Genomic DNA, 16,565 nt, shown 5'->3' with positions numbered 1-16,565 from the left:
TCTGCCTTCAGCTCAGGTCATGATCTCTGGGTCCTGGGATCATCCCTACTTAGCGGGGAGTCTGCTTCCCCTCTCCCACTACCCCTCCCCCATGCTCGTGCATGTGCGCGCGCACTCTCTCTCAAATCTTAAAAAAAAAAAGAATATTTCCTTTATTTCAGTGCATACCAGATACAGGTCCTCCTCCAAAGAGTCACAATTGACACAAACATATTCAAGGCTCTGAGAATTCCTGCTCTAAAGAAACTTGAATGATTTGGTTTTACCTTTTTTTTTTTTTCCAAATATATGTCACCATAGAATCTAGAATTCTGCTTTCTTTGCACAACATTTACATTTTGAGGACCACTAGTTCTGTGGGATATGTTCAGGAAACTGTTCTAGGTTGATGTAAAATAAAATAATATTCAGAGTACCATTTCATGCCTTCCTATTCCTTCCATTTCTATTCATATTGTCTTTTGTGGTACTTTTCTTCTGGATAACCATATGTATTTTGAACTTTGGGATGGTTTAGCTCTTCCTATAGAAGTTCCTTATTCTTCAATTAGAGCACAACGAAAGTTTCTCTACTTTTTGAGATAAGTACCTATTCTATCAAAAATCCAATGTGGGGACCCTCTCTCTAATGAGCACTTATTGTGGCTCTCTTTGTGGTAGGTGTTTTTAATAGTTGGGGCTACTGAGACAAGAATTTGGTGTTAAATGAGATGACTTTTTTTTAAGATTTTATTTATTTATTTGACAGAGAGACAGAGAGCACAAGTAGGCATAGCAGCAGGCAGAGGGAGAAGCAGGCTCCCCACCGAGCAGGGAGCCAGACGTGGGGCTCGATCCCAGGGCCCTGGGATCATGACCCAAGCCGAAGGCAGCCGCTTAACCAACTGAGCCACCCAGGTGTCCCTGAGATGACTTTTTTAAGAGTAAAATTAAAAATCCCACCTACTGATGGATCTGGGTCCAGATATGCAGAACCAGGTCAAAGAGACAGAACAACTCTGGAGCCAGTTCAAAGACACAGAACATTACAAGTCAAACTTGTAATGTTACTTGACTGAATGTCTTAACATATCCAAAGACGAACTGAGTTGTTCTGACAATAGATTGTTCAGTCTTGGTAATGGGCCAGTGTCAGCAGTTCCCATCTAAGCCTGGCGTAGGGGATAAGGAACCCAAGAGACTGTTGACTCATCTGGTTCCCTTTATCTCTTGAGGAGAATTCATTTAATGTACTCTCCTTGTTCAGAGGACAAGGTTCACCAAATAACCTGATGAGGATTTAGCTTTCTGTGTAGTTCTCCCTCCAGATAATATGCTGGCATGGCAACCAGTGTATCATAGGGTCCATATGAAAGGCGCAGCTTTCATTACACTGTAATATTTTCAATTCTTGTTTTATATATCAGAATTTATATATAGATCAGAATATATGTCTTTAATATTCTCCCGAGAGTCAGGTTTGTGGTCAGTTGACATGACAAAATTAGGTTTTGAGTATACCAGACTAAGAACCTTGACGAATGGACTAAAATACTGCCATCCTATGAGATTTCTTAGCAGACAGCTAGCGGGTTTCCCCCAGGGAAGTACAAGCATCACCATCCTCTGAGTGCATTTCCCTTTTCAAGCTTGAAATTTTAACAATAAACATTAGATGAGTGAATTAAATTGTCCTGAAGCCCTAAATCTACTGAACAGATGTGTTCCATAAACTAAACCATAGATGATATCAGATGCTACTTGAATCTGAAATTTTGTTTGTCATCTTAACATACAAGCATATAGTAAAATTCCTGCCACAATCCTGGTCTTTGTACAGTTTTGTATTGGGTCTGTTTCAGAGACCCTGCTGGTAATAAATAAACAGTAGATTCTCAGCGTGACAGCTTATAGGTTTTCTTCCCTGTGGAACTTGTAAATAAAAGGGAAATGGCAAGGATCTATTGGAGGGAGAGGTCTCCTGTGCTTTGGCAAATGTGTAGCACTGAACACTGATTAAACAGGATGACAGTTTAATTATTTTTAGCTCAAAATCGTTCGTGGTACTGCAGAACGCAAATGTTGCTCTTCTCCACCTGTCTTTCAAAATGCTTTAGCACAAAAGGGCAGTTTTCTTATTTGAAGGGTGGCAGGGTGGGAAGGTGGTAGATGGGTCAGTTGTTTAAGGCATCATGATAATCTGTCTGCTTGCTCAGGTATTTCCACAGGATGGAGTATTATTTGGAGTCAAAGGATTAAACATACCCTACTTGGCAGAAAGAATATTAGACTATACTAAGTTCTATTTTTAGCTCTGTCCATGTTAGCTGGGTGGTTGTAAGCAAATTACTTAATTTATGTCCTTAGCTTCCTCATAGTTCTTGTCTCATTGTTGAGAATTACATGAAATTATATGAGAAAACAATGAAGCTTCTGGTTTGAGATCTGGCCCATAGAAGGTCCTCAATAAATGATAGTTTCTATTGTGATCATCAGTACTATTATAACAATTACTACCATTAATGTTATGATTATTAACCATGGAGAGAATGTATATGAGATGTGTTCCTTGACTTCAGATTTATTATTGGGTTTGCTGGCTGTCAGGAGCTCATATTCTATTCTAGACCAACTGTTTAAAGCAAATAGGAGATGACACAATAGTAATCATCACAGAGTAGCTGTGTAACACCTGGGGTGCTTATTTGAAAATACAGATCTCCTAGACCATCCCTGGAAATCATAATTTCAGAGGTCTGGGGTAGTTGATTAATCAGTATTTTTTACTAGAATTCCAGGGGGTTCTCACTTGGAGTTTTTCAATGGGTGGGTCCCCAAAAATGATATTCAGAGTACTTCAGAGCTTTTGAATGTATATTTGGTTTGTTTTATGTGTTATAGTCTCTGACAGAACAAGCTCATGGAGGTGGCTTAACTGAGTTCTGGGGTTCTTCTCTAATTGTATCTCTGTTGTTCGCTAACATGCGTTATTTTATATAAAATTAGTTATCTTTTAGAACATTTTAGGCATTTTATGTAGAGCTATTATGTTTTATTACCACCTTCAAACTTACTTCTTTTAGATGTTAAATTGAAATTCCTTAATGAGCCCATAAGATATTAAAGATGCTATGTTGCGTTATGTTCACATTGGACTTGGCTTCTCTGAGCACAGTGCTATGAGTAATTCTTCATCCTGTGTGAAATGTTTAGGTGAAACAGCATCTGGATCCCTGAGGATTGGGGCTGTTAGTGCACCGATCTATAATGCCCATGAGAAAATGAAAGTGCCTGATGTTCTGTTCTATGACAACATTCAGGTAAGATCATTGCTTTGCATTTATGGATAAATCTCCTCTTACATTGTGGTAATTAACTCCACAATGAAACTGATGTTTAATTATTTTTGTAATTTGCTAAGTTCAATTCAGATGATGCCAAATGAAGTGTTGACACATCTTTTATTAAGGCATTGTAAACTTTTAAATTCTTTCCCAAGACACTTGAAAATTGGAAGAGTTACTACTGTGATTAGGGTAATATATTTTATATATGCACATGCTCTAGGCTCCAGGTAAATAAAATGAATATATCACTAAACGAAAAACAAAATGAACTAATACTCATCCTCTCTTTTGCTTTCCTGTTAAATTATTTCAGTAGCTCAAAGAGGATGTATCCTGTGCATTCTTTTCTACATATTCCTTTCCTTTTCCTGAAAATTCCTAATATTTTTCTCTTGTTCACTTTTCCTTTTTAAGGGAGGAAAGTAGATAATTTCTCACTTGTAAACTAACCAATAATTATGGACCTTCCACTAAGACACAGAAATAAGTGTATATCCAGAAAGCTTTTCTATAGATATTCACTTTAATAAGAATGTTTTCCAGAGAAAATTACCCATAATGTAGGAGTTTTTTCTTTTCCAGATTTTATGTTAAGTGGTTATATATTTATTTTATAAAAAGAAACATACTTAAATTTTTCTCTAATATTTGGTCCCTAATCTGAATGTAAATAATAACCTTATATTATGTTAGAAGAACTTCTACTTACTATTTTTTTTAAAGATTTATTTATTTACTTTGAGAGAGAGAGAGAACACATGAGCGGAGGGGGCAGAGGGAGAGGGAAAGAGAATCCCAAGCAGACTCCTCGCTGAGTGCGCAGCCCCACCTGGGGCTCAGTCTCACGACCCTGAGAGCATAACCTGAGCTGAAACCAAGAGTCGGACACTTAACTGACTGTACCACCCAGGTGCCCCACTTCTTACTATTTTTACTATATTAAGGAGTTAGAAAAATTAAGCTTTTTATCTGCCATTTCCCAATCATATTTGTTGTTCAGTGAGTACCGTAATTTATATCCCTACATTATATTAACAGTATAGAAGGTATCTGGGCAAATTCTTCTTTCTCAATAAAAATCTTGATCCAATATTTTGAAATCTGTCAAAACTGTAATTATTACCTATGAAATAGGCGAAGACATAACCTGGATTTGTTTTGTATCCATTCTATAGCCCATTAACTAATGTAAGTTTTACTTCTCTTCCAGAGCATTAATGCTCTTACACAAGCAGTGGACAAATGAGCAGACAATAAAGTTACTTTTAAGACACAAAGAAGGAAAACAATCTTGCCTATCAAAGAAAGACAAAAACACGATTGTAAGGAAAATAGACTATTTCCAAGCACTGATGGTATCGTGTTCTGCCCATGTAGTGGAAAGGAATAAAGAAAAAAGAACCAGGAAACTTTGTTATAAGAGACAATTTGAAAAACCCCATGGTAGCAAAAGTTGAAAAGACCTCCCAGCATTTGAGAACGTAGGAAATTCAGTAGCAGGGAGGGCCATTGTGCCCTTGAACACAGTGTCTGTTGCCATGGTGTTTGTGACATGGACAGTGAGGACCGCAGGGCTGCTGTGAACTTTACATAGTGGCCCTGAGGGACTTGCTGTAGCCTGTCTCCAGATGTACCTTTGCTTCATAAAGCATTATGAATTAACCACTAATGAAAAATTTTAGCTGTACCAATTCAAGGAACCGTGGCTTTGGATTACATTTGCTTTTGTTGCGTATGTTATGATTTCCTTTTAGTCTGTACTTCCTTTTGAAGCAGTAGTCTTTGGTGTCTCTTGAATATTTAGGGGCTTCTCTACCATCTCTTCTATGTCCTGTGGTCCCCTTGCCACATGGTATTGAAATCGATTTTTTAAATGTGTTTTCCACACCACTAAAGTAAAGTCTGTTTTTCTTTATTTTGAGTCTTCAGCAAATAGCATGTGCTTGGCAGACAGTGAATGCTGAGCAAGTATGTGGTGAGTGGATTAATAAAGAAGGAGTAAGATTTTGAATGTTCATAATGAGGCTATTGTTTTATTAAATCTGTCATTAAAGAATGTTATAGTAGTAAGGAGAAATTGGAAGAAAGAGAAAGCAATAGCCTCTTTAACCCCAAGGAATTTTAGTTCTGAAAAAATGTTTAAAATATCTACCATGTATCAAGCCTTGTTCTAAGGTATTTGGATAAAGGGATTAAAATATGCACACATGCACACATATGGTTGTGTAGCTCCAGGGCTCTGTCAAGGGAGAAAGACAAGAAAGTACACATGATTACTGTACAGTGTGGTGGAAGTACACACAGGTTACTATGGTAGCACTGATGAGATGATTGTCCCAGATTAGAATGATCATGGAAAATGAGCTAACCAGGCAAAGTTGACTCTCTCAGGCAGAGAGACTAGCATTTGCAGAGACTTGGCTATGTGACAGACTAGTTCATTTAGGAAGCTACATATAATTAATTATCACTGACACAGAGCTGAGGTTGCAAATGCAAGAGTGACAAGCGATGAGGCCAGTGGGTTAGGAAAGGGTCAGAACATCTTGACTTTGCTAATTAAGGAATCTGGACGCTATTCAGAAGAAGTGAGGAAGCCATTGAAAGATGTTAAGCACATTTCCACTTGCTAACTTTGCATTCACTCTTTAATGTTGTCTATGAGTTGGAACCAAGGCAAAGAGAGACTTGTTAGGGGGTTGTTGCAGTAGTCTAAGTACAAGTTATGAAGGATCTGAACAAAGGGGGTGACAGTGGGGATAGAGTGGAGAGGACACATAGCAGGGCTGTTTAGGCGGTGGGTAGAGTCAGTGGAACTATGTGTAAGATGAAAGCCAAGATTCGTCCTCAGGGAGCACATAGTCTGATGGAAAAGTAAACAGAAGAGAAAAGAGAAAATTATTCTAAATTTTTGACTGAATATAATGTTGGAGGAGAGTGACAGGAAATGAGGCCAAGACTAAATTAGGAAGATAAGAAGGGGAGGGGAGTCCTGGGGGGAGGCTAAATTGGTGAAGGGAGTTGAGAAGTATAGACTTCCAGTTATAAATTAAAGTAGTCATGGGGATGTAGTGTACAGCATGGGGAATATAATCAATAGTATCATATCACTTTTGCAAGGTGGCAGATGGTGGTGATCATTTCACACTGTATATAAATGTTGAATCATATTGCACAACCTGAAACTAATTTAACATTATAATGTCAATTATACCTCAATAAATAAATAAGTATCCTTTAGCAAAAAAAAAAACAAAAAAGAAGGAAGGATGAACCTTTGTTTCAAAGGTATTAAGAGTCATTTAAGGAATTTTGAAAAAAGAAGTGACATGATTTTGAGCGAAGAAGTAACTGTCAGTTATTTAAAGAGCACATTGCCTCAAGCAGAGACTGAAGTTAGAGAAGCCAAATTGGCTGATAAAAATCTAGGCCAGAGATGTAAAATCCTAAATGAAAACTGGGGATAGAAAGGAAGGGATAGATACCGTTGACTTTTGGGTGGCTGAATGGCTTAGACTTGGTGTCTAACTGGCTCCTGGTAAGGGAAGAGTGAAGTGTGCAGGAAGATGATGGTAGAGGTTTGGTCAGGTGGTGGGAAATGGTGCTATTAATGGGGATAAAAGATACTGGATAAAGAATGAAGTTGAGAAGAAAACAATGAGACAAGTTTTGGATACGTTGAGGTTGAAGAAACTGGGAAATAAACAAGTACATAGTTTGATAGGTGCTCAGAATATGAGGCTGGAGTTGAAGAGGAAAGTTTTACTGTTGAAGATCAGCATAGAATTGGTAGCTGAAGCAATGGAATGGATGCGAGGATTTAGGGAGAGTAGTCTGAAGTAGCTCTTCAAGCACAGACTTATGGATACCCAAGTCTCATACAGCCCTCCCTCACCCTTGGGTGAGTGCCCATGTACAAGTAGGCACAAGCTACTCTGCCCTGAACCTTGACCCCTGAGGAGAGCATGCAAAAAGGTACTGAGAGAGAGCAAATGAAGGAACATGGGGGAAATCAGTTATCTAAGGAATTGTTACAACAAGAAGATCTAACCTAAAAGATTACGGAGAGAAATTGTTAGAGAAGTAGGAGGGATTCAGGAGAGATGGACAATTAACTGGAAGAGGAAACTTTTAAGAAATTGTCTGTGCCTCAGCAATCAGACAACAAAAAGAAATAAAAGGCATCTGAATCGGTGAAGAAGTCAAACTCCCACTCTTTGCAGATGTTATGATACTTTATGTGGAAAACCCAAAAGACTCCACCCCAAAACTGCTAGAACTCATACAGGAATTCAGTAAAGTGGCAGGATATAAAATCAGTGCACAGAAATCAGTTGCATTTCTATACACCAACAACAAGACAGAAGAAAGAGAAATTAAGGAGTCGATCCCATTTACAATTGCACCCAAAACCAAAAGATACCTAGGAATAAATCTAACCAAAGAGGCAAAGAATCTGTACTCAGAAAACTATAAAATACTCATGAAAGAAATTGAGGAAGACACAAAGAAATGGAAAAACATTCCATGCACATAGATTTGAAGAACAAATATTGTGAAAATGTCTGTGCTACCTAGAGCAATCTACACATTCAATGCAATCCCTATCAAAATACCATCAACTTTTTTCAAAGAAATGGAACAAATAATCCTAAAATTTGTATGGAACCAGAAAAGCCCCCGAATAGCCAGAGGAATGTTGAAAAAGAAAAGCAAAGCTGGTGGCATCACGATTCCAGACTTCCAGCTCTATTACAAAGCTGTCATCATCAAGACAGTATGGTACTGGCACAGAAACAGACACATAGATCAATGGAACAGAATAGAGAACCCAGAAATGGACCCTCAACTCTATGGTCAACTAATCTTTGACAAAGCAGGAAAGAATGTCCAATGGAAAAAAGACAGTCTCTTCAACAAATGGTGTTGGGAAAACTGGACAGCCACATGCAGAAGAATGAAACTGGACCATTTCCTTACACCACACACAAAAATGGACTCAAAATGGATGAAAGACCTAAATGTGAGACAGGAATCCATCAAAATCCTTGAGGAGAACACAGGCAGCAACCTCTTCGAGCTCAGCTGCAGCAACTTCTTCCTAGAAACATCGCCAAAGGCAAGGGAAGCAAGGGCAAAAATGAACTATTGGGACTTCATCAAGATAAAAAACTTTTGCATAGCAAAGGAAACAGTCAACAAAACCAAAAGACAACCGACAGAATGGGAGAAGATATTTGCAAATGACATATCAGATAAAGGGCTAGTATCCAAAATCTATAAAGAATTTATGAAACTCAACACCCAGAGAACAAATAATCCAATCAAGAAATGGGCAGAAGACATGAACAGACATTTTTCCAAAGAAGACATCCAGATGACCAACAGACACATGAGAAAGTGCTCAACATTACTCGGCATCAGGGAAATACAAATCAAAACCTCAGTGAGATACCACCTCACACCAGTCAGAATGGCTAAAATTAGCAAGTCAGGAAATGACAGATGTTGGTGAGGATGTGGAGAAAGGGGAACCCTCCTCCACTGTTGGTGGGAATGCAAGCTGGTGCAGCCATTCTGGAAAACAGTATGGAGTTTCCTCAAAAAGTTGAAAATAGAGCTACCCTACAACCCAGCAATTGCACTACCGGGTATTTACCCCGAAGATACAAATGTAGGGATCCAAAGGGACACATGCACCCCAATGTTTATAGCAGCAATGTCCACAATAGCCAAACTATGGAAAGAGCCTAGATGTCCATCAACAGATGAATGGGTAAAGAAGATGGGGGTATATATATACAATGGAATATTACACAGCCATTAAAAAAAATGACATCTTGCCATTTGCAACGACGTGGATGGAACTAGAGGGTATTATGCTAAGCGAAGTAAGTCAATCAGAGAAAGACAAGTATCATATGACCTCACTGATATGAGGAATTTGAGAAACAAGACAGAGGATCATAGGGGAAGAGAGGGAAAAATGAAACAAGACGAAACCAGAGAGGGAGACAAACCATAAGAGACTCTTAATCTCAGTAAACAAACTGAGGGTTGCTGGAGTGGTGGGGGGTGGGAGGGATGGGGTGGCTGGGTGATGGACATTGGGGAGAGTATGTACTATGGTGAGTGCTGTGAATTGTGTAAGACTGATGAATCACAGACCTGTACCCCTGAAACAAATAATACATTATATGTTAATAAAAAAAAGAAAAAAAAAAAGAAAATTAAAAAAAAAAATTGTCTGTGGTTGGGACGCCGGGTGGCTCAGTTGGTCAAGCATCTGCCTTCAGCTCAGGTCATGATCCCAGAATCCTGGGATGGAGCGCCCCCCTCCCCCACCCTCCCTGCTCATTGGGGAGTCTGCTTCTCCCTCTGCCCCTCCCCTGCTCCTTCTCCCTCTCCTTTGCTTTCTCTCCCTCTCTCTCTCTCTTTCATTCTCTCAAATAAATAAATAATATCTTGAAATTGTCTGTGGTACTTAAGTGGGCTAAGAGATTAAGAGAAGAATTACGTAGGCAGTGACCTTAGCCTTAGCTAATGTTTGTTGACTTGAATGATCTAGTTAGATGGAAGGAGGGTGTGAAGTAGGAGAACATGAGTACAGTATAGAAGAATACAACTATACTTTGAATTGTTTTTCAGTATTTACATTGCTTTTTTATCTGGCTATGCAGGTGCTCGTTCCAGCTTCTGTCTTTTCCTCATGGAGATTAGCCCCTTTGTTACTAGAAGACTTAAATTGGCACTGACTTTTCATCTTAGCTGGAAGGAAGAGATCTCCAGACCACATCATCACTAGAACCCAGAATAAAGGGGTGTTCTAAGACTCCCTTTTAAGTAGGGTAACCACACACGTTGGCTTGCTTAAGATAGTCCCTAAAATAGTTCCTGTTTACATTTGTTTTCCATTATTATTAACGAGGTCTCTTTGAGTCTTAAAAATGTTCCGGAGTGGACAATGAATTGACAAGCCCATCCTACTTTGAGCTTTGTTAAAACTCTAGCTCAGTGGTGTATCTGAAAACATTTCAAAAAAATAAAAACTACAAAGATAAACATTAGGAAATACCCATCTGTTTTTGAAGGAAAGAAAAAACTTTCTGTTTTTCTAGGAAAGAAACTCTGAAAGGAAGTACAGCTTAATTGGACAAGTTAAACGGGAAATGCTTGAGATGTAAAAAAAAAAAAAAAAATCCATAAAACAAGTTAAAAAAAGAAAAGCAGGTAACAAGCTAGAAAAATATCTGCAAACAGTTAATTTGCCTTTTCCACAAATAGGGAGCTTCAATAACTTCATTCCTTAGGTTGCTGTTACTGTTTTGATATAGAAAACCAAGAGAAAGAAATAGGGATATTAATTGTTCTGGGATATATTTCTTCTCCCAACCTCCCCCCTCCCCCAATGAGCCTTCATGACCTACTTGTGGTTGTCCTAATTTTCCAGATATAAAAGAGCAATGTAATTTCCTTTGTGGCTGTTGTGAACAACCTTAATCTTGTTCTTTTATTATATTGTATCCTAATTCAAATAAAAATGCGGAAGCTAAATACTATATTTCTAATTCTAAAATTATACATCCTTTGAAAGTAATGGTTAAGACCAAGTTAGTGTAAAATGTTCCATGGAAATCTCCAGTTATTTTGGAAAGCCTATGTATATTTACATTATTAGCAAGTAGTAATTTAAATATTATATTAAATTATAAGCCAACCCTACATAGAGCAATAGTTAAAATATATTTGAGTTAAATTATAAAAACTCTTTGAAATAATGGTGAGTGGCTTAGTCTTGCTTAAGTGGACTACTTCACGTTTTAAGTACCAGTGCTCTAACTAGTTATATAAATTATAACCACAGCATTAATTTTTGTTTTTTTAAAAAATCAAATGGAGTATTGTCTATTACAATAGATGCTTTCCTTTCTTTTTTATTCAATGTATTTAAACTAAAGAAAACAAAAACAATTTACCCATTTCTCCCAGCCCTACCTCCAGCCTCTAGTAACCACCAATATGTTTTCTATATCTATGAGCTTGGATATTTTATTTTTTTTAGTATATATATGTTATATATATGTTGTTGACATATTACAAATATACACATATATATTTTTAGATTCCATATATAAGAGATCATACAGTATTTGTCTTTCTCTGTCTGACTTTTTTCACTTAGCATAATGCCCTCAAGGACCATCCATGTTGTTACAAATGGCAAGATTTCATTCTTTTTATGGCTGAATAATATTCCATTGTGTATATATATGCCACATCTTCTTTATCCATTCACCCATCAGTAGACACATAGGTTGTTTCCATACCTTGGCTATTATAAATAATGGTGCAGTGAATATGGGGGTGCAAATATCTTTTCAAATTAGTGTTTTCATTTTCTTCAAAAAAATATCCAGAAGTGGAATTGCTGGGTCATATGGTAGTTCTGTTTTTAATTTTTTGAGGAACTTCTATACTGATTTTCATAGTGGCCACATCAATTTACATTCTACCAGCAATACCACAAAGTTTCCCTTATCTTCACATCCTCACCAACACTTGTTATTTCTAGTCTTTTTGATAATAGCCATTCTAACAGATAGGAGGTGACAATCTCGTTATGGTTTTGATTTACATTTCTCTGATGACTGTGATGTAGGGCATTTTTCCATATGCCCATTTTTTACTTGGACTGTTTGTTTTTTTTCCTGTTGTGGTATATGAGTTCTTTACATATTTTGATATTAGCCCCTTATCAGATATATGATTTGCAAATATTTTCTCTCATTCACTAGGTTGCCTTTTCATTCTGCTGATAGTTTCCTTCACTAGGCAGAAGCTGCTTAGTTGGATGGAGTCCCACTTGTTTAATTTTGCTTTCACTGCTTGTGCTTTTGGTGACAGATTCCAAAATTATCACTAAGATCTATGTCACAGAGCTTACCATCTATGTTTTCTTCTAGAAGTTTTATGGTTTCAGAGCCTAACGTTCAAGTTTTTAATATTTGTGAATGTGAATCTTGTGGAAGGTAGTGATCCAGTTTCATTCTTTTGCATGTGACTATCCATTTTCCCAACACCATTTATTGAAGAGACTGTCCTTTCTCCATTGTTTTCTTCATTCTTGACTCCTTTGTCATAAATTAATTGACCATTGATGCATATGGGTTTATTTCTAGGCTGTCTATTATGTTCCATTGATTTATATGTCTGTTTTTCTGCCAATATTATAATTTGATTGATTACTATAGCTTTTTTTTATTAGTGTAGCTTTTTTAATTGACTACTGTAGCTTTTTTATTACTATAGCTTTGTAATATAGTTTGAAATCAGAAAGTGTGATACTTTCAACATTGTTCTTCTTTCTCATGACTTTTCGACTATTTAGGATCTTTTATGATTCCATATAAATTTTAGGATTGTTCTGTTTCTGTGAACAATGCCATTGAAATTTTGATAGGGATTACATCGAATATATAGATATAGTATGACATTTTAACAACATTAATTCTAATCCATGAACATGCAATATCTTTTCATTTATTTGTGTCTTCTATTTCTTTAATGTCTTGTAGTTTTCAGTATATAGGTCTTTCACCTCCTTGGTTAAATTTATTCGTAGGTATTTTAATCTTGTTGATGCAGTTGTAAGTGGGATTGTTTTCTTAATTTCTTTTTCTGATGGTTCATTATTAGTGTATAGGAAAACAACAAATTCTTTTTGTATTGATTTTGTATCTTTCAACTTTGCTGAATTTGTTTGTTAGTTCTAACAGCTTTCTGATAGTGTCTTCAGGGTTTTCTATATATTAATACCACCATCTGCAAATAGTGACAGGTTTACTTCTTCCTTTCCTATTTCCTTTTTTTTTTTTTTTAATTGCCTAATTTCTCTGGTATTGTGTTGAATAAAAGTGGCAAGAGTGGGCATTCTTGTCTTGTTCCCGATCTTAGAGGAACAGCTTTGAGCTTTTTACCATTGAGTATGTTGTTATCTGTGGGCTTATCGTACATGACCTTTATTATGTTGAGATATATTCCCTCTATACTGCTTTGTTGAGAGGGTTTTTTTTTTAATCATAAAAGGGTGTTGAATTTTGTCAGATGCTTTTTCTGCATCTGTTGCAAAGATCATGATTTTTATCCTTCACTTTGTTAATGTGGTGTACCACATTGACTGATTTGCAGATGTTTAACCATCCTTGCATCCCTGCAGTAATTCCCACTTGATCATATTGTGTGATTTTTTAAATGTATTGTTAAATTATGGCTTGCTAATATTTCATTGAGGATTTTTCCATCTATGTTCATTAAGGATATTGACTTGTAATTTTTCTTCCTTGTCTGGTTTTGGTATCAGGGTAACGCTGGTTTTGAAGCATTCCCTTTTATTTTTTTGGAATACTTTGAGAAGGATTGGTATTAATTCTTCTTTGAATGTTTGGTGGAATTCACTAGTAGAGCCATCTGGTCTGGACTTCCATTTGTTGAGAGCTTTTTGATTAAAGATTCAGTTTCCTTACTAGCAAAATGCTTTATATGAGTACAGCTACTTGCACTTTCTTTTGGTTTCCACTTGCATGGAATATCTTTTCTCATCTCTTCACTTTGAGTCTGTGTGTATTTTTACATCTAAAATGAATCTCTTGGAGACAGCTTATAGATGAGTCTTGGTATTTTATCCATTTAGCCACTCTATGTCTTTTGATTGGAGATTTTAGTCCATTTACATTCAGAGTAATTATTAATAGGTGTGTGTTTATTGTCATTTTGTTAATTGTTTTCTGGCTATTTTTGTGGTTCTTCTCTGTTTCTTCTCTTACTCTTTTCTTTTGTAGTTTGTTGGCTTTCTTTAGTGTTATGTTTATATTCTCTTTTTATTTTTTGTGAATTTACTATAGGTTATTTCTTTGTAGTTACCATGAGGCTTACATATAATATATCTGCAGCAGCCTATTTTAAGTTGATAACAACTTAAGTTTAATCCCATTGTAAATCTCAACATTCTTGCTCTTCCCCCTCATGTTTTATGTTTTTGCTGTCACATTTTATATTTTTTATCTTACATATCCTTTAATTATCATAATTATAGCTTTTTTTACTTCTTTTGGCTTTTCACCTTCATACTGTCTTTATAAGTGATTAATCCACTATCTTTACTATGTATTTACCTTTCCAGTGAGATTTATTTTCATATGTGTTCTTAGTACTAATTAGCACCCTTTCTTTTCAGCTTAAAGTCCTTTTAACATTTCTTGTAAGGCTGGGTTAGTGGTGATGACTCATTTAGCTTTAGCTTATCTGGAAAACTCATTATCTGTTTTTCACTTCTGAGTGATAACTTTGCCAGGTAGAGTATTCTTTGTTAGCAAGGTTTTTTTCAGTCCTTGGAATATATCACGCCACTCCCTTCTGGCGTGCAATGTTACTGCTGAAAAATCTGCTGATTGCCTTATGGGTGTTCCCTTGTATGTAGCAAGTTGTTTTTCTCCTACTGCTTTTAATATTCTCTTCTCGTCTTTTACTTTTGACATTTTAATTATAACGTGTCATGGTGTAGGTCTCTTTAGGTTCCTCTTATTTGGAACTTGCTGGGATTCCTGCATCTAGATGTCTGTTTCCTTCCCTGGGTTAGAGAAGTTTTCAGCCATTATATTTTCAAATAAAATTTCTGCCTCTATCTCTCTCTTCTCCTTCCTGGGGCCCTGTGGTACAAATGCTAGTCCATTTGATGTTGCCCCTTAAGTCCCTTAAAGTATCTTTACTTTTTGTAATTCTTTTTTTGTTTTTGATACTTTGATTGGGTTAGCTCCACTGCCTTGTCTTTGAGTTGTCATCTGGTCTGCTCTTGAACCTTTTCAGTTCAGTTATTCTATTCTTCAACATTGTGACTTCTGTTTGACACTTTTTTTAAAATATTTTCCATCTCTTATTTGAAATTCTTACTGCATCCATCCATTCTTCTCAGTTTGGTGAGCATCTTTATGACCATTATTTTGAACTCTTTATCAGGTAAATTACTTATCTCATTTTATTAAAGTTTTTAATTCTGAGGTTTTATCTTGTTCTTCCATTTGGAACATATCCTCTGTTACTTCATTTTGCTTGACTCTCTTGATTTCTATACAGTATGTGAGATGACTACTTCTCCCAGTCTTTCAAAGGAGTGACCTCATGCAGATGAACCTTGTCATTCAACCCTGCGTTAGCTCTTGATTGTCTCTTAAATCTTTGTGCTTGTGCAAGCTGCCCATTATATTCTTAATAGTTCCCAGTAAGTGAGGATGTGCCAAGATCTCTGTGTCCCATATGGGAGGATCTCAATGCTTAGGTTCAGGCTGACTGGAAACCACATCCTCAGGTGTCAGCTTTTAAAAGTATGCAAATATATACAGTGCTGTGTATCACAAGTGGAAGCCCCACTGACCGCAAAAACTAGGTGATCTGGAGGTGTCTATTGGGTGACACCCACAGAGATTGGGGCTCCAGACAAGTGTATAAGCCCTTTCCTGGGTGATACTGATGAACTGGAGCAAGGCCAAGAGAGAGAGCCAAGATGGCACCCACAGCCTATGTTCCTTGAGAGTGCGCCATAGGCCTCTACATGTATGCCAGACCTGAAGCTTGCTCCTCAGGCTGAATCTCCAGGACGAGCAAAGGGGCCTCCTTCACAGAAGACTGAGGACTGTGCCTCAGTCCACTGTTTATGCAGTGTCCTGGGTTGGTAGCCTGCCAAGAACCATCTTTACGATTGCCACAGTCCCGTGGGACCCAGAAATCCAAGCACCCTGAGCCACCATGTGATTAAGGAGTATCTACGGGGTGACAGCTGCAGAAACCAGGGCACCAGATGTGTGTAAATCTCCCCTCCAGGATACACTAGTGCTTTGGAGTATGTTAGAGGGTGAGCACAAGTCTCCAGAAAGGATTACAGCCAGCCCCAAGATGCCTGTTTAATTAAATACTGCCCCTCAGGCCTCAGTCATGATGATTAGCTTATAGCCCTCCTTCATTGAAAGACTGAGCCCCTCGGTTTGTTGCCTTTTGCTGTGCCGTGGAGGTAGTAGCTGTTTAAGAACTCTTTGTCCTTTAGTTACAGTCCTGTGGGACCCACAAGTGTAAGCCCCACTGGCCACCAGAGCCAGGCGATGTAGAGGTATCTTCTGGCAGCAGTCCCAGAACTCAGGGTGCCAGACAGAAGTATGAGCTCCTTTCTGGGTGACACCGGTTATCATAGTC

The 16,565-nt window shown here is 37.3% G+C and overlaps 1 protein-coding gene across 6 annotated transcripts in view; it reads left to right on the top strand.

Moving 5' to 3' along the window:
* Positions 1-16,565, top strand: part of VWA8 (von Willebrand factor A domain containing 8) — a 348,163-nt gene that overhangs the window by 141,158 nt on the left and 190,440 nt on the right. For all 6 annotated transcript variants that reach the window (XM_032402933.1, XM_032402932.1, XM_032402934.1 and 3 more), the window contains one exon: positions 3,193-3,299. In XM_032402933.1, coding sequence (XP_032258824.1) covers positions 3,193-3,299 — 107 coding nt within the window. The remainder of the gene's footprint in view (positions 1-3,192; positions 3,300-16,565) is intronic.

The sequence above is a fragment of the Phoca vitulina genome, unplaced genomic scaffold (genome assembly GCF_004348235.1).
Source record: "Phoca vitulina isolate PV1807 unplaced genomic scaffold, GSC_HSeal_1.0 scaffold5, whole genome shotgun sequence".
NCBI lineage: Eukaryota > Metazoa > Chordata > Mammalia > Carnivora > Phocidae > Phoca > Phoca vitulina.
The sequence above is the reverse complement of the archived record's forward strand: the minus strand, read 5'-3'. Positions and strand labels throughout refer to the sequence as shown.